At 31.6% G+C, this 18,950-nt stretch overlaps 2 protein-coding genes across 3 annotated transcripts; one reads left to right on the top strand and one right to left on the bottom strand.

The window, feature by feature from the left end:
* Nucleotides 1-525: 525 nt before the first annotated feature.
* Nucleotides 526-7,542, bottom strand: LOC111311654 (digalactosyldiacylglycerol synthase 1, chloroplastic-like). Of its 2 annotated transcripts, XM_022911225.2 has the most exons (7): nucleotides 6,840-7,542; nucleotides 5,179-5,211; nucleotides 3,752-3,839; nucleotides 2,410-2,894; nucleotides 2,056-2,322; nucleotides 1,553-1,902; nucleotides 526-1,359 (listed from the first exon to the last, which is right to left on the bottom strand). In XM_022911225.2, the coding sequence occupies exons 1-7, from the start codon at nucleotides 7,446-7,448 to the stop codon at nucleotides 828-830; spliced, it is 2,364 nt and encodes a 787-aa protein (XP_022766960.1). In that variant the 5' UTR covers nucleotides 7,449-7,542; the 3' UTR covers nucleotides 526-827. The 2 variants fall into 2 exon arrangements, with proteins under 2 accessions (XP_022766960.1, XP_089614905.1); XM_089758779.1 differs by lacking the exon at nucleotides 3,752-3,839 and having other exon boundaries at nucleotides 5,109-5,211.
* An 8,754-nt stretch (nucleotides 7,543-16,296) lies between these two features.
* LOC111311656 (NC domain-containing protein-like protein) lies at nucleotides 16,297-18,678 on the top strand. The gene is made up of 3 exons (XM_022911228.2): nucleotides 16,297-16,573; nucleotides 16,717-16,790; nucleotides 17,736-18,678. Exons 1-3 carry the CDS (start codon nucleotides 16,554-16,556, stop codon nucleotides 18,410-18,412), a joined length of 771 nt encoding a protein of 256 aa, XP_022766963.1. The 5' UTR covers nucleotides 16,297-16,553; the 3' UTR covers nucleotides 18,413-18,678.
* The last annotated feature ends 272 nt before the right edge of the window (nucleotides 18,679-18,950 follow it).

Below are 18,950 nucleotides of genomic sequence, written 5' to 3' on the forward strand. Positions count from 1 at the left end.
GAACTCAAGCTGCTCAAATAAATTGAGTCAAATTCAATTTTAAAAATTGAAATTCAATCAAACTTCAGCTTCAAGCTTGTATTGAATCCAGTTGACTAACTGAATCCATGTCAATTCTAAGAACAATTTATTGATAGAAGAGTAGTTTCTCGCAAGATGCATCTACAAACGTACTTAAAAGCATATGCAGGGAGATTTTCATCAAGAAAGTAGTTTCAAATATCTTCTCTCAATACATAAGAGACAGTTAAAAAATTATTAAGCACTGAGATCATAAGCTAAATCGAATCCTAGAAAACAAAGATTAAGAAAGTCCTAACAGTTTTATTATAGCTTGTTTTGACGTTCAAATATGATTAGTTACAAGAATGCGTCATTCAGTTTGATTGCACACGGATTTTCATCTGTAAAGCATCTCTTCTCAAGAAACCAAGCTAAATGTACTCGAGGGAGAACAATTTATGTATACACAAGACTAAAAGCAAAATGGAATCCCAGAAAAGATAAAACCTAGAAAACAGAAGAGGAAGGAAAATTGCCATCACTTTATTACAGCTTGAGCTGACATCTAAAACATAATTACTTACAACATATGATCACTCGGTTTCCCTATATTTAAAATATTTTGGTATCTATTTTGATCTATTAACAGAAACGGCAGGAAAGGCAGAAAACAGAACAAAACTCATTCTAAACTGTCTAGATATCTGTCTTCAGAAACAAATATACAGCTAACTGAAGCAAAAGAAACCTTTAGACTAACAACCATGGTTAGCAGCTTCTACCGGCAGTGTGTGACTAATTGTCAATACAGGCTTTACATCTACTTACCAGCCATAAATAGGATTTTCCACCTGTGGAGGTAAGAGATGAAGGTCCTTAGAATGTTGCTTGTCATAATCCCGTGTACCAGGTATTGCTCCAGTGCAAAGTCTAAGGAACTCATTCCCTGTGAAACAGTAGTGGCTAAATGCTAGACCACCATCAACCATCTCCGAAAAGCTTGGCATTGAAACTGATTTTGCAATTATTTTTTCATTTGATCTGAATTTTGCAGATTTATCTTCATTATTCAAAACCCTGTCAAGCTCTGAATATTCTATAAATCTTCGGGTAGCAGCCTCCCATGACAGGTTGTATCTTTGCTCAGGGGTAAGGGGTTGAGGCTCATTTGCCAATGCTTCCTTTACTTTAGCAACAAAGTCATCAGATGTCTTGTAAGTCAGACAGTTGGGAAATGACCTGAAGAACTCATTTGAGGGATGGTCTGCACATACTACAAATTTTCCCATCGCAAGTGCTTCTGCAGTAGCTGTGCAGAGCACATCACTGACACTGGGGTTTATGAAGACTTTGTACCTTCAGGAAAAGAAGAGAATGTTAGAAAGTTAGAAATGGAGTAACTATAGTGCTATACTGATTAAATTATTATTTTTGCAGAAGCTTGATGAAGATTCCTCGTCAATATATTTTTTAAAATACAATCATCATCTCAGCAAATGATCAGAGAACGAATGCATCCATAAAAAAGAAGTGCCTAGAAGATCCTTACCCATGAAGAGAATCATCTGCATGGTCTCTTCCTTTCAGAAAATTAAGATTCAAATCCAACCTCTTAGCAGTACTCTGAACTTCATGTGCATCCTCACCATTTCCATACACATCCAAGTTGAAACCATCAAGATCATTCTTGTGCTTTGCCAGCAAATCTATCAACTCTTTGTATCCCTTTGCCCAGACCATCTTGCCTAAGAAGTATGCTCCTTTAGAGAAGGCTTGCTGCCCGAGTTCCCTTTCTTCAGCAACTCTCTCCCCAATTTTTAAAAACTTTGGATTTACACCATGAACATTGCAAATCACAGACTTTGGTAGATCCTGAGTTGCAGCAGAAAGACGAAGAACCTGATGCAATACAAAGAATGACTCTTGAAGTTTACCAATAAGACTTTTAAATGACTGATAAAATGAGCAGAGACCTAACCTATTATACAATTTAGAAATGAAAAAATGATATTCAGAGATGCCACACAAGCATAAAACAAAATTGACACACACCTTGTGACAATATGCTCTAATGACCAAATTGTTGATGTGTTTCACAAGGAAGGCTTGTAGAGCACCATTCTTCTCTCTCTTAATATATTCCAAGTAATTTGTGTGGACAATACCAACAACATGGTTGAATTTGTCGGTCCAGCGTTTACCATGATGATACCAGTTCAGATGTTCAGGTTCTTCCAGAATAGCAATGTCAGCATCTTTTGATGGGATAAATTGAGAAGTATCTCCAGCAGGTATTATGCTTCGCCTTTCTTTCGAAAACTAAAAAACAATTAGCAAAAGATTGTCATTTAGTAATATGTTTAATGATTGAGAAGACTGAACATGATGCAATACATCAAAGGTTACCTTTCCCGGATAAAAGGAGATTTTAAAATCAGCCTTAAAACCAACCCTTTCTTCAAGCCAGTTATGTATATAATTCTCCTGCTCCTCTGGTGAACTGAAAGTGAGATTGTTGGGATAAACAAGTTCTTGATCGGATCTGCAAAGCCAGGGAACCAAGAGCGTGACTTTTTGTTTTGCCGATTTTGCCAAGTATGCTGCCCGAAAAAGTGGATTTACTGCAGTTCCTGTCATCCATGGGAGGCTGGCAGTTGTCACAATGGCAACATGCCTTTTCCCATCTGAGACATCATGCTTCACAAAGTCTGTCCAAAAACCACCCTCATAACAATGCCCTGTACTTTGAAGAACGCTGGCAACCCTTAAATCCAGTTCATCATTTATCTTATCATTGTCGACAGTAGGCGGTTCTCCAGCGGCAAGGGAACGCCAAACAAGTTGGTTTTTCCGTTTGCTACACAAGCTTTCAACTATCTTGTCACATATATCTGAAATCACATTAATGAAACTTGTAAAAACTACTTGCAGTTAGATTCCATACTCTAATACATTATTCATGGATAAATAAGCAACAAAAGGGGAAGCATATAGTATATAAATTGCCTCATACTTTCAAGGACGTTAAATAATTCTTTTCCTAAGATGTGAAATGGCTAGGCAGCAAGCTAATGACATCAGTTCTGACTGCATAAATGACCTCAAAATAAAGAAACTGATGAGGAAAGGGAAGAAAAGGAACTGGAAGTTTTCATTTCTGTCTATCTTAAGTTCTTGAAATATTTGAAAGGTGGCATGACCATATATGAAAAATGAAATGAAATCTTTATTTCACTGTCACATTATAGGATGTTTAGAAGTTAAAACCAGCATCCAGCAGCTCACTACTTCCCCAACAATCAACTGCCACAGAAAGGTGAACGACAGACTATTAATTATTCAGCTTAACTACTCCCAGCAGAGAAACAACATTCGAGAGTATTTCAAACATTAAAAGTTGATGATTGTTCCATCACAATGGTCATTCAAGGTGGTTGCCCCAATTTTATCCACGTGTAAAACAGCTGCTTTAGTTGGTCAGATGAAGTTTTTATAGAACATTTTACAGATTCCAAATAGACAGGAAATTAACTGAAATAGAAATTACAGTGGCCCTACAAAGGGAATCATAATGGAAAGCAGAAACGAGAGAACAGAACCCTTCAAATGTACAGAAGACACAGTAAAAAAATAGATAAAACAGAAAGGTGATAAGGAAAACAAAATTTCAAACTCAACGAACAAAAAGCTACTCATGACAGAACATTTTAAACGAAAAAATGCATATATGAGAGATACAGCAACTTACCTCTTCTAACACCAAGTTGGTCCAAAAAAGCCCCAGACTGCCTTACCAAATAGGCTAACAGTTCTGGTACATCTAGTGGGGGTACTTCCTATATCAGACAGGAAAAAAACGAAAAGCATTCAGCACAATGCAACAGATATTTTACCAAGCATCTTAAACTCTGATCATGTTTTCATACGCATGCAATATCCATTAAAAGCTACAGCCATGTTTGTTTTCATTATCTCTATACAATTGGCCCCATCCTCCGATAGAGATATTTGTAATGAGATGATCAGGACGGAAGCATCGCTAATGCTAGGTGTTAGAAATTAGAAATAACTGGTGAAGCCTGAGTTATCTCTAATAATTTCAGAACAAGCATAGCAGACTGCAGTTTAGTAGAGAATATGCCCGTGAAGAAAACAAGAAAGGCCCAATCCAAAAGGTTAGGAATAGAATGTTCAACAATACTACATCAATTTGGTTCACTATACTTGTATAGTCTATTGACATATTATGGCTTGGAACCACATTATTGATCAAATAGACAAAAATACAAAGCAGATGGACAGAAAGTATAAGGTTAAAAACTCCAGCGATGAGAAAATGTTTCCACAAATTCAACTAATATTAAATATCTATTTTAAAAAATGGCCAGAAAAGTTGAGGTGATAAAAAGATTTATTATCATTCAAAGCAAAAAAGACATCAGTCAGCAACCAAAAACTTTCTTCTAGTTGAAGTATTTAAATGCATGCACATTTTTGGTGGTTCTCCAGCTAGATAAGCCCATGCTTAAATTCCTGATGTCAAGAGGCATTAAATCCCCTTGCAAGGTCCTGTCAACCATAATCAACCCAAAGAATTGGCTATTAAATGATGAAAAGTAGAACTCGCCTTAAAATATAGAGGAATGTCCAAGATGCCATGCAGAGGATAAGGTAGAAATTTTAATTCAGGTCAACTCAAAAGACAATTTGAGAAATTATGGTTTAACTCCAATGTGGCCACACATAGGAATATAAATATAATTATAACATGTTGTACTAATCCCAACAAAATAACCAACTAGCCAAATAAATACAAGCATGCCAGTAGCTAATAGACCCTAAATTCATGTAGAATCACAGCCTATCATCACAAAGGAGTTTCAGTCTTAGATTCTTTAATGCAGAACTAGCTTTTATAAGACTGTATGAATGGCTTTCATGCTTATTACCTAACATGCATGCCATTATTACGGACTTGGCAAATCTGTAAGCCATCAATTATGCTATACACACTGATATACCCGTCACAAAAGAAAAAACAAAACTTCAACAGGACCTTGACAATGAATGAAAAATTGTTTGCCTGAAACACATAAATGACATACCCGCATCAAAGAATTGGAAATATGAAATAACACTAGGAAAAAGTGAAAGTCCAAAGGTTGAGAAGAGAACCTTTGACTCCTGAGGCTCCGTGTATATTGCTTTCTGCAAAATAAATAATCTTATCAAACAATTGTGCGCTTAAAGGATTTTTAATTTACAATAATCAACATAAAAAAATCACAACATAAACATCTACAGTATACAAACAACATTTTTACAAGCTAAAATGTTCAAGATCCAACTAAATACCATCCATCTAGAGCTGGATATTTAGAACAACATATTTATAACAAATCCTCCTTTTATGGAATATTATAGGGTGAGCAAACTAAAATGCTTACACATCAAGTTATACCAGTTTAGCTATCACAAGAACTTTATGTTCAAGAAAAAAATACTTTACATGAATGTTTGTTTCAGGCTACTAAGAGTGACAATTGATGAAGAAATATTTTGTTTTAATTACCTCGGCATAATTGGTTGGTCAAAGGGAAAGGAATACACTACCTCTTAGCCTCATGAACATCACAATATCTGAACTTTCCACAAATACTTTGACATAATTTCTCTTCTCGACAATGCCTAAATCCTAATCAGTAAGAGAAGAGTATAGGGCTTCCTAATAGGGAAATCAGATCTGTTAAGATACTTCTAATTGGTTTGAAAGTACCAAGTGTATCCAGATTAAAAGGACCAAATAGCTAATTAAGCCAAGATACTACTCACTGTTACAGGTCAATCAAAGGGTATTGTACAAGGAAGCAGTAGAACTGAAGCAGGGAAGCCAATTTTACTAGCCTTCAGATATGAATGCATTCTCTTTCCAGTAGTACTTCCTGCATCCATAGCTAAAGGTTATGAACCAATTGATTAACATGAATTCTACAGCAGCCATTGTTTAATCTTCCTGTTACAAAACAGTAATAGGTGTGCCATTGGATTCAGCCTTTAAAAGCCATAACCACCAAGTCTACCTTAGTGGCAAGTTTAGTAGTTATAGGAGGCCTTAGTATCTAAAAGTTACCACAACTTTCATCTTTTGCTTTTAAATCATAAAAATTACATCTTCATTCAAACCACCAACATGTAAATTCTGATTTAACGTACAACATCCAAGAAACCAAAATAAAAAAAAAATGAAACAAAAACCATATATGTACCAATAATCAGTAATCAGTTAGTAGCTCTTGTTATGATGAATAGGACAACATCACCAAGCATGTTAAACAATAAAAATTCCCACTTCACAGCCATGGTCTGAGGTGCAATACTCATTAGTAAGATAATGATCTTCCAAGTTCCAAGCCCCTTTAATTTTTTTTTCTCTTCTACCATAAGAATTCAAGCGTCTTAAAATCTTGAATGAACCTGTGAAAATATTTGGGTATAATTTAGAAAATTCAGTATCCTAAACACTTCAAGTTTCTAACTACATCGGCCACTCTATATTCATCAAATTCCCTACTTCCCGTCCAAACAAAGACTAATTACAGAATTCTGAAACTAATATGAGGCATAAACCCAAAACAAATAATTGAACCTGATGGCAATTGTCTGACATCCATGAGACTACAACCATCAATTTTATACCCTTATAAAAACTTAACATTAATTCCTAACTACTTGACACATCAATTATATATATTGAAAAGAAAATCACGCCAAATAACAGGAAAAAAAAAAGGCAGTCTCAAGTCTCAACCAACAAAAAATCAGAAAAAAGAGCTTACCAAACTGGATTTAACTTTCTCCACAAATTCACTATTCTTAAACCCACCAAAAATTTCAACAGAAGAATTTTTCTTCTCAAACTCGCTTAACCTTGTCTTCAAGGCCCGAATTGGTTCCCAATCCCCAAATTGCCCTTCCTCTCTAAACCAGGCCCTCCTACCTTTCCTAACCTTAGTAACATCGATAATACCGTCCATATCCTCCGCCTCGTTCTCATCCACCTCCGCCACCATTGCGCTCCTTATCCTTGACAAGTCTATCCCTAACTTCGCCCTAGGCCCCCATTTCTCCATCACTCTACGGCTAATCTCCGGCGCCGAATAAACCCTCCGAAACTCCGATATCTTAGGCTGCAGCTTCTTCATGAAGTCGATTTCCGAGGATTGCCGGATCACTGGTACCGAAAAAGTCGGAGCCGCCGACTGGATTAAGTTCTCGATTTCCCTGTCAACACTCGCCGCGAGATTCTTGAACGAATTGGCCCGGTCTTTCATGAGTTGCAAATCCGCGTCGGCCGAGTTACGGACCTCTCTCCACCCCTTCGAGATGAACGAGAAAGCACTAGAATTCGAGGTCGCCGCCGCCGTAGTTTGAGTCTCGTTGTCCATGGCGTGAAAACCCAGCTAGCGTTCTCAGTTTTCCGTTAACAGAGAATTTTAATTATTTTTGGGCCCTTTTAATTTTTTTGGGATTTGCAGATGTGAGAAAGGGAAGAGGGAGGGGGAACTGAGAATTTAACGGTTAGGATTTTGGTCCTCTAAACAATTCTGGAAGTGGAGAGTGACACGTAGGATGGCACGTAGGATCAATGGGTGACGTACGGAGATTGCCTGGCTATCCTGGTGGATGCCGCGTTAGAAGATGAGGTGGTGTGTTTAGATTCAACAGTGCGGATATTCGGCGGAAGGAATATGCTAGAGGAGAAGGTTGGGATTCCGTGAGGGGATTTGCTTGGAATTGACTGTGATTTTATACAGGTGGTGGATGTTAATTGGCCAAGACGCAAAGACTTTGCCTTTCTTTTCTGCCTAACTTTTTTGCCTCGTCCATTTTATAGTGTGACTTTTCCATTTTTCTCTCGCGTGAAGCGCGCTTGATTTATTTTCTTGCCCAATTTGGCCGGCTCCATTTTGATGTTAACGTCAAAATTTTAATTTTTTTTGTCTTTTAATTTTTATATTTTAAAATTTAAAATTTATTTATAATAATAATTATGTATTAAATAAAATGAATAACAATTAAATTTACTTTCAAACCAAATTATTTACCTAATTTATAATTGATTTATTCCTGGGCCAAACTAGTCATTTAGCTTGGAGATTTAAATTAATTCGAGTTAAACTTTTGCAATAAATTTTTTAACTTGGTTTGATTAAGGTTAACAATAATATTCGAATTCGTTGATTTTTTATTCGACATGACTTTATAAGATTTTTTTTAATTGGATTTTGGTCATATTGAATCGAATTTTTTAAAAATGAAATAGAGTCAAATTTTAGATAAATTTGTTTTAATATATAAATATATATTATTTTTAATTTTATATTTATAAATATATATTATATTAATAAAATTATTATGCAATACTTTAATTTAAGATATTAACTTAATAAAAATATTATATTTACATTTAATTAAGATATAATTTATATTAAAAAAATTATTTTATGAATATTATATTAAATTAATTTCGAATAAAATCAAATGGGTTACGATTTTATATATATATGGTCGAATTAGGTATAAAAAATAATATTTTAATACTGAATCGAATCAAGTTCAAAACAAATAAAAATTCATCTTGCCTTGACATGTTATTATCTTTAGATTCAATCAAGATATTAAATTATTAATAAAAATATTTTTTATATAATTTAAATTTAAATATATATTTAAAATATTATTAAAATCACTACTGAAAATATATTAAACATATTAAAGTATTAATAATTTTTTAAAAAATTTTGGATCCCTCAAGTTTGATAGGTCGAGGTTTAAATAAGAATTTTAAAAAATTAATTTGATTTAATTCATAACCATCTTTATTAATAATTTTATTGATAATTTTCAATACATTATGTATAATCTTAAAGAGTGTCTTTAAAGTATTTACTTAACAAAATTAAGTATAATTTAATATGTGATAAAAAAGATACGACACTAATTAAAACTCAAATTTTTAATTTGCTCGAAAGAACAAAAAACAAGAATCATAGGGGTGAGAGTGATTGTTTGGTATCGTGTTGCTTAAATTCACTAAATTTCTTATACGTACAAGAAAACTTATATACATATTTCAATCGTGCCAATGAGGACTTGTGTTGGTAATGGCCATTTGTGTGTTTCATTTACTTTTGTATATATGTTGGATTCTTTTGATAGTTTATTGATGTTTTCGTCAACTCAAGATATATTCAAGATTACTTTGTCATGCATGAAGGTTGAAATTAAAAAATAAAAAAGGACACAAGATATCAATCATAAAAGTTGAATAATTTAACTCCTATTATCTCATTAAAAAATATAAACATTATATTCCATTTATAAAATAAATAAAAAGTTTTACTTTTTTTAGTGATAGATTTGACTATTTATGTATGCATAGCATTTTTTTATGTTAAATATGTATAAAATATAAAAATTATTATGTCAAATTCATATTGAAATGTCAGATATAAAATATATTTTTTTATTTTTATCAAATTTATATATATTTTTTTAATTTTAAATTATATTATTTTATATTTTTTAATATTATTTTTGTGTTATATTATTATAACATATTTTAAATAATAAGTTTATTTAATGGTTACCTTTAATCCTAAAGATATATTTTAAAGTAGCTATTTTTTATTTATGATTTGAATGAAATTTGTTTTGAGTTTTTAATAATGCAACTTTAAATTTTTTTTCTCATTTTCAGACACTTTAAAACCATTGTGGCCAAACTTTTTCCAATAAGTGCATAACATACTAAATTCTCCTTCTAGAATCATCTTTCCCGTAAGGAATCTTTCATGTAAAACGACATAACAGAAGCAGTCTCTTTTTGAATAACCAAAATGCCATATGTCATGGAGACTTTGACACAAACGTCAACAACAAAGAAACAATTGTGCCAATGACATTAGTCCTTTGCAAATGTGTACTTATATTTAGGATAATTTCAACGATTTTTTGCATTGTGCAGATAATTGGGTTTTTAGATTCACGTTGGGATTATTTTGAACTCGAACCATCTCAAGTTTTAATCAATTTTATTATTTAAATTAACTTCAAATTTAATTTATTTTTAATTTTAAGCAATTCAAAATAATTATATTTGAATCTTTTTTAGTTAAAAATTGGGTTTTCATTGATTTTGAATCTTTCTCTAATTTGAATAGTTCAAAATATGTTATTTTGAATTTGAATTTGAATCGCTTTTGATTTTGACATTTTAGATATGAATTTTTTTTATATTTTTAATCAATTCCGATAAAGTAAGGTTGATTTTGAATCAATTTTAATTTTTTTTTGAGATTCGATTAATTTTGATAGATATATCAATCACATCTTTTGAAGATTAGACTTTGCCTGGTAGACAAAATTTTAGAGATCAATTCGGAAGCTAGCTCAGTGGTTGAGCTACTCGCTCAATTCCCACGAGGGATGAGTGGCTTTCCGATTCCCAATGGCTTTTGTGGGCTGCTGGAAATGTGAACCCACTTTGTTTTCGTCCGTTTTGTGCTTCACCGTGCATGTCATCATCCATTTGTTTTTAAACGATTTTAAAACATTCCACTTATCAAATTACTCACTTGTTATTTTACATGACTTTGTTTGGTTTTTGTGACCTTCAAATGAAACTCCACTATCAAATTGAATCAAAATTTTAATATTTGCCTAGAATGGTTCACAATTACTTGATGTATATTGTGATTGTATATTTAGATATTATATTTTTATTATATAGAAAATATAATAAAAATATAATGAATTCAATTTAAATATTGTATTTATGAGTTATTTTATCAACTTTAGTATCACAAATAATTTTTTTTATATATTTAAAGTTATCAACGCTACTATGGGTAGTAAAAACAAAAAATTTTTAAATAAAAAGAAATCAAAATCTAAAGGATACAACAAAAGAAATAATTAATTTTGAAGATCGAATCTTAATTTTATGCCAATGCTTCTTTTAAATAGAGTTAAGAGAACAAAAATTTTGGTGGCCCATTGACTGGGCTTCTCTTCAATCAATAGCACCATCTGAGGCCTTTTTGATCAGGCTCAAAGCCCACTAGAACACATTTCTTTTTTAATTTTCTCTTATTCAAATAAATAATAAACAAGAAACAATCCCGGCTTTAAAAGTTAAATTTAAAATTATTATTATTTATAATCTATATATATATATATAAAGCACAGATATGAAAAGTCTTTTGAATTAACAAAAATGAGTATAATTGTTTATGTATTTTTCGTATTTGCCATTTTAATAATATATTATTTGTATCAAATTTACCCAATAATCACATTTTTATCCAAGAATAATTTTTTATGGTAGAATTAAAGCTAAGATAATTAAATATATATACATTAAAATAAAATAATAACTAAATTTATATAACAATATTATGAATGTAAAAATCTTTTGAACGGACAAAAATGAGTACGATTGTTCATCATATTTTTAAATTACCATTTTGATAATGTTTTATTATTTATATTAAATTTATCCAACAATCATATTTTTATCCACTTATTATTTTAATAATAAAATTAAAGCTAAGATAGATTATATATATTCATTAAAAAAAATTGTTGCTTCATGCAAGAGAAAGGCTAACGGAGGAAGGTGCTCTCGGTGCAAGCGGATGTGGTAGCTTTTTAGACTCCATTCCTCCATTTGTAATCAGCTTGATTCTTGCAGAGTTTCACTTTGCAAGTAAAATGAAATCCATCATTATCTGTTATTAGTGTATCAAGTCTGGTTGGTCTTAAAAGTCCCATCTATGTATCTTTTTCTAAAGCAATTGGGTCAATTTATTTATTTTTTCCAATTACTACAAGCATTGTTGGCCTGCAAGCATGATTACTTCTCTATTTTTTTTATCAAGAACATTAATATTGTTTGCTTTGTAAATGTGATAGACAATTCAAATTTAAAGCTCAACAAAAAAAATGGGTGATGATGCAAAGTGGAAGCTATTTGTGGGGAGGGTTTTGCCAACTAAAACTATGTCTTCTTTATCTCTGCCCAAAAGAAAGAGAGAGGAGTTGAAAGAAACAATGGGTGGTCATGTATTGAAAACCTTCAGATTATGTTGAATTACAATATTACTATAGAAATGAGTTAGTGCTATAAGAGAGCAGTAAGTTAAATTCTTTGATTCATATGAGAGAAAATTGTGTGTTGGTTTGTTTGACATATGAAGTGAATTGTTTTTGCCTAGCTATCTTCGTCCTATAAACCTATCATTCATCACTTGTTCTTTTAGGGATTTTAGACTAATCCTTTAATGGTGCGTTATGTGAGAGTTTGTGTCCAAAGCAAGATGATATATAATGGAGTAATCTTGATTTGATGCAGCTGTTTCCTTGGGAAAACTATTAAACTCTTCCTTACTACTTGTTGAATTTACTATTAAGAAATTTATTAAATTGATGGCTTACTTTTAGAGAAGTTGCAAGTTACTTTAATGTAAGAATGCAACACATTATCTTTTTTATGTCGATAAATTTGTGGACCAGCATGACATGCCTTGTGGATTTTTAAGTGTTTTCTGGTATGAAGCTAAGATTTATCATAGTTATTTTTATCTTGAAAGAATGAAAGGTCACTTTAGGCCTTTAGGCTTTGAGTTTTTGATTGAAAGCTATTAGTTTTATATTTGATTTTTTTTTTCATGCATGTTATTTTGTGGGTTTTAAATTAATATTGTGGTTGTCAATGTTATAATAGCTTATATTTGATTTTTTTTTTGTTCATGCATATTGTTTTGTGGATTTTGGGCCTTTTTTATGATGCAATGTATTTGGTATTTAACTTTGTAATTACAATTTTGTTCTAATTTTATTCATATTTTTTTGTAGTTTGTAAAAATTTATTGATCTTGAAATCATTTTGGAACTTTTAGGATGAACATTAAAGTTAAAGTTTGATCATTTTTTTTTTAATTTTATTTTGGCTTTTGAGGTAATTTTATTGTCGCTTTGTCTTTATTGTATTAAGCTATTGATGTTGTATTTATTCTTTATTTGATTTGGTTTATGCTTTTGGGATCATCATAACAAGTTTAAGAGAGATACTTTTTTATATAGAACAAATTTAGGAAGAGCCAAGCCTAAGTGTGTATGTGCGTATGTGTGTGTATATATATATCTTTCATTTTTTTTCAATACGAAAAAAGTGTTGAAAAGATCTACATGTTATACTGTTTCTAGATCTACAATGTCTTGTATAAAAAAATCAGAATAATTGATCTTAGGTTGTAAAAATTAGAGAGTTCTTTTACAAAAGGGTGTGATTATTTCTACTTTTAATGTAATTAATTGTTGGTCACATAGCTATTACAAGCATTTCTTTTTGGAAGGAAGTAAAGTTCTTTACATATGTTTTATTGTTTGAAAGGAGGATTTTGACTATCAATCTGATTATACTTCAATACTTTTATGAGAATTGTGATTTAATTTGAAAGTCTAAATGTAATTAAAAACTTTTTTTATTTTTTAAATGACAATTCGATGAAATACATGATTTGGAGTTGGAGTTTCATAAAAAAAATTGCAGAATTTAGGTTATTAATGTCTGTTATTAAAGAAAAAAAATTCTTTAATCATGGCCAAAACTAAGAGTGCAAGAATAAATTATGAAAAGATAGAAACATATATTAGCATTATGCATTTAATCTCCCAGAGTTAAATATAGCTACAAATGCAACCTTCTTTTGAACTCTAAGGAAAAAATGAAAAAAGATATACATTACATTACAAGTTTAATTGGCATCCCAAGATTAAATACCTGCAACTGTTAACAATGAATGTAACCTTCTTTAAAATTCCAAAAAATTGATTATGTTCATTTATTGTCAACCATATGTGCCAACATAATCATGATTTTATGATCTGAAGACAGTATGATTTTACAAGTTATAATAGACATTTGTGCTTTGTACAATAAGACAAGCAATAAAATAAGTAATCTAGACATCTAAACATTATGTTGCAAATATGATTGTCTCCATGATAGAATCTGCTCGACTGTAGCATCATTTTACTTTAAGTATGCAGCACTGTAATTATGACTACCCTTTATCTTTCATGTATGCCAATGTCATGTTGGATGGAATAGCATTCAACGATTAGAGCAAATTGAAAGATTTTTCAGTTGTTGCCAGGGAAAGTTCTGTCAATTCTTACTTCCATCTTTATTAAAAAACCTTATATCATGATAAAGTAATTTGTATTATCCAAGTGAGATATTTGTCTCTACTTTATAAATTATCATTTTGTTGTTAAAAAAGATCTATTTATGCTATGTATTTTCATTAAGTTTTGTATAATTTGTTTTTTTTTTAATTTTGCAAGGTTTTAGGCTAGGTTTTACTATTTGTTGTTTTTTAAAGGTTTTGACATCAAGTTAGATGATGAGTCATAAAGATTTGTTTCATCGATTTTAATTTAAGTGATTTTAATCAGTTGCATTATTCGTAATTATTTGAAATTTTTATTTATTATTATTTATCAGTGTTTAGTTATTTTGTTCGTGGCATTTTATAATCGATTTTCTTCCTATAATAAAATACCTCATATGTAGTTTTTTGGGGCTTTTAGAGATTGAAAGCTCATTCATGAGGATAATTTCAATCTTTTTATTGGGATGTCTGCTTTAAGAGGTATTGAGACATCTTGATTATTGAATTCCATTTGAATTTATCAATCTTTATATATATGTTGGAGTTATATAACAAATCTTTTTTGCTCACTTTAAAGGATATTATCTCTTAAACTTTGTTCTGTTCAGAGGTTTTTTGGATTGTTGGTTTGAGGGCTAGTTTTTTGTTTTATGGTATTTGTTTGTTCAAATAGGTTAAAGTTAAATATCTTAATAAAGTATAATTAACCTGTTGTTTTTTCTTCTAAATGAGTTGAGATTAAATAGGCTTAGGAAATCTAATATTCTTAGATCAAATAAACAAAGGCAATAGAAAAGTTTTACGGGTTTTGAGATTTTGGATGGTATCAAAGATTGTAGGAAACATCAAGATAAGAGATGTGAGAATGAATCAAGAAGGATGAGTGATTATGTTGATGATATTTTTATGCTGAAATTATGAATTTGAGTTTTGATGCGAATCTAATCATTTTATTTGATAAATCATGTTTAATCAAATTGTCATATTTTATCAAACTATCATGATATTTTGAATCAGCTAATATGTCATAGTTTAATCAAACTATCAACATAAGAACTAAAAATATGCTTATAGAATTTGTAAAATCAACTGAAACCACGCCAAATGCCTAGGTTTAGGATCTCACCCTTTGAGGAGCTAGACAAAAAGAAAATTTTGAAACAGATAGCAAAGAAGGTGCCTTCACATTTCTTTTAACAAGGAAAGGCTCCAATGAACTACAAGCGATAACTATCAATAATCCTTCCACTTTCCGTAAATGAAGATCTCTTCATTACCTCTATTTATGTTGTGTTACTTCTTTCATTCTTAGCTTTGTATAATGTATAACATTAAAAAAATGCATGTATGAATTTTAATGGCTTTGTCAACGAGCATGGAGATCCATGTACTCATGAAATGTGATAACTATCTTTGGATGTTCATTGCAAAAACTATGCAAAGAATTAGTTCTAATTATCCAACTATTTTTTAGATGTTACTTTAAGTGCTATCAGTACCTTATATGGTATGTAATTGTTATATTTTTTTGGTACAATTATAGTTTCCACGAGCAAAGCATTGTAAATGTGTTCTTTAGTTTGATCATCATTGTATATAGCTTGAAAGATGCAATGATCAAGGTGATCATCACAAATTTTAGTGAGTTCTTTTCACTTTGATCTATTTGTGGGCTTCCTTCCACTTTGATCTATATACAGCTAACAACAATATTGTCTAACTATTTACTTAATTTTTTATAGTTAAAACAAGTTACAGATTGTAATATTTTCATAATTAAAATAAGTTCGCAGCATAGCACGGGTCTGTTAATTAATATATCTCATTTTAGACTTAAAATGTAAATATAATTAAATTGTTATAATTTTAAAATTTTTATTTAATACAATATTTTTATTAAATTAAAAAATAATATATTAATTATTATTTTTTAATTGTCACCTTAATCAGTATTTGGAATCTAAATCTGCCCTAAGTTAAAAACCAGTGTTAGTGCCACGTAACCAAATCTCACTCCAACTAATTAACAACAACCGTCGCTCTGGTTTTCCTTAACGACGAAGGACTTTGTCTTTCCACGCAGAGGGACATAACAGTCAATTGACCAAACACACCTCGAACCGTCTGTACGGGAATTCGCGACCAATGGAGATGATTTCCGTTACAACCTTATTACAAATTTAAAAGCAATCTTTTTTTTTTTTTTTTAATATTCGAAACTTAAAAAGGAAATCACGAAATAGAACCAGATAGTCCAGATTCCCAGAATTACGAGCCAAGCTCTCCCGTTCTTACAAAGGAGGAATAAACATGGGGCTGCTTTCCAACAGGTTTTTATTTTTAATTTTTTTTTTTTTAGTTTTCCCAAATCTTTTGTAATCTATTTGGGTTTCTTTTAGATTGATATTTTGATTTAACATCATTTTTTTTTTCTTTGGTCAAATTTTGTTGAATGAACGAATGGATAAAGCAGAATTGACAAGAAGAGCCTTAAACCAGGGGATCATATTTATTCATGGAGGACTGCTTATATTTATGCCCATCACGGTTCTTTACTTCCACCCTTTCCTTTATTTTTACATTTTCTGTTGATTTCTTGTAGTTTATGGTTGTGGGTTTGATGTTTTTGCCACTGTTTAACTATCAGTATCCGAATAACGTACCCCAAAATATGGGTATAGTTGAATTTTAGCTTATATTTGATTTATAAACATTAAATCATGGGAAAAACCCATTTTTTTCCGAGTGCATTTGATGATCTAAGAAAGTAAAAGTTAAAACATTGAATTGTTGATGAAAGGGTCTAGACCAGTGTCCTTGCTTCTTTTGTTTTTAAATTGGCGGATTAGATTTTGTTTTTCAAGTGCCTTATTTTGAAAATTTTAATTGGTTAAGCATAAAGACTGTTACTTATCTATAATGTGGTATGATGATTTCATTAGGCATTACTCTGTTACCTAGCCTAGATTATATACCGCGACTAGCAAACTGTATGATTTGAAAGCAAGAGAGAAGTCTAATTGAAAATTGATTATCCGCGATTAGTTCCAATTAGAATGCTATTCCAAATGAATGCTGTTGGTTAGCTTACTAACTTCTATAAATAGTTTTGCCTTCTATGATCACTTGCACCTTTACCACGAGTTTCTCTAAGGGACTACTGCCCTTAGTAAGAAGGTTTCTTATAAATAAGGGTGGCCAAGTTAAATAATTTATTTCATTTGAGCTGGGGAGTAATGAAATGCCTAAGGCTAATTTGTATCACTGGTTTGAAATGATAAGAATGTATTCTGAAATTGTATATATTTTGCTGCTATTGAGATTACCTTTTCTCCGAATTAGATTTAGTTAAAGTTGGTCTTTTTCAATTTTAGATGTTTTGAGTTGATCTGTTGAAGAGTTATTTGCTTATTTTTTTGGGTTTCATTTGCCAGTTATATTTTCCTGGGATTGTTCTACTAATTATATTTTTTTGCTTCTGTATGAGAACAGGCATCTATGTTGGAAATGACAGAGTCATTCATTTTACAAGACGTGGCCAAGAAGTTGGTACAGGAACTGTTCTGGATCTCATCTTGGTAAGCTCAGGGCCAGCTCGAACTCAAGTGCATTGCCCTACCTGTACTCCACCAGAAGAAGGTAGTGGTGTTGTTTCCTCGTGCTTGAGCTGCTTCCTTGCTGGTGGCATTTTGTACCGTTTTGAGTATGCAGTTAGCCCTGCTCTCTTTATTGCCAAAGCACGAGGTGGAACTTGCACTCTTGCAGTCTCAGATCCAAATGATTTAGTGGTCCATCGAGCAAAATACTTGCTTGAAAATGGATTTGGTTGCTATAATGTTTTCAAGAACAACTGTGAAGATTTTGCGATCTACTGCAAAACTGGGCTGCTTGTATTAGATCAAGCAACCATTGGGCAAAGTGGTCAAGCAATATCGATTATAGGTGGCCCTCTTGCAGCTGTGTTGTCAACTCCGTTACGTCTTGTTACTACAAACATTTATGGAATGGCAGCTACAGCAGTTGGAGTGTACTGTGTAAGTCGATATGCTGCTGATATTGGCATGAGGAGGGATGCTGTGAAGGTTTCAGTGGAGGATCTAACCAGAAGACTGGCAACAGGCTTGCTTCAGGTGATTGAACCCCAACTTAGGGCTGCCCCTGGCAGTTAGCATTTCATATTGGTTGCTAGAAGTTTTACTGCAGCTCTATTTCTTTCCAGTCTGGTCAAATTATCTGTCAAGGTCTTTCGGATGTGTGTTGGAAAATGCATTTTTCGCTTGTGTTGTGAGGATGCGTATCTGCTATTAAGACGCTTATTTGCACAATAAACTTGGTTTGTTATGTCCTTGAAATGAAGCCGACCGTTAGGGTTTATATGTAAAACTAACAAGATTTTTCTCAATCTATGGAGCTCAAATCAGGTGTTTGTGATTTATTTGATATCTTGAGATCTTGTAGATTCATTTCCTTAAGTTCAATATTGAATCTGTTATTGCCTTGTCAGATAACCATGGTACCCTTGGATTTGGTACATTATCATAGTATTTTTAATTGGCAACAAACGCTATAAAAACATAGAAAGAACTTGGAAGCAAGCAAAAGAAAGGCATAACTTTTAGCACCCAGATTAATAAATATAGAAACCAAAATTTTGGGTCTTAAACATTTGAATATCTAAGATACATTTAACACTGAAATTGAAGAAAA

The sequence above is a fragment of the Durio zibethinus genome, chromosome 1 (genome assembly GCF_047325235.1).
Source record: "Durio zibethinus cultivar Kanyao isolate XHJ-2024 chromosome 1, ASM4732523v1, whole genome shotgun sequence".
Classification (NCBI taxonomy): domain Eukaryota; kingdom Viridiplantae; phylum Streptophyta; class Magnoliopsida; order Malvales; family Malvaceae; genus Durio; species Durio zibethinus.

Coding starts and splice junctions, on each gene's coding strand:
- LOC111311656 (XM_022911228.2), top strand. CDS start 16,554: ATGGGGCTGCTTTCCAACAG. Junction 16,574..16,716: donor ATGGGGCTGCTTTCCAACAG/GTTTTTATTTTT, acceptor TGGATAAAGCAG/AATTGACAAGAAGAGCCTTA. Junction 16,791..17,735: donor TTATATTTATGCCCATCACG/GTTCTTTACTTC, acceptor GTATGAGAACAG/GCATCTATGTTGGAAATGAC.
- LOC111311654 (XM_022911225.2), bottom strand. CDS start 7,448: ATGGACAACGAGACTCAAACTACGGCGGCGGCGACCTCGAATTCTAGT. Junction 3,840..5,178: donor CGGAGCCTCAGGAGTCAAAG/GTTCTCTTCTCA, acceptor TGTCTGATATAG/GAAGTACCCCCACTAGATGT. Junction 1,360..1,552: donor GCAGATGATTCTCTTCATGG/GTAAGGATCTTC, acceptor CTTTTCCTGAAG/GTACAAAGTCTTCATAAACC.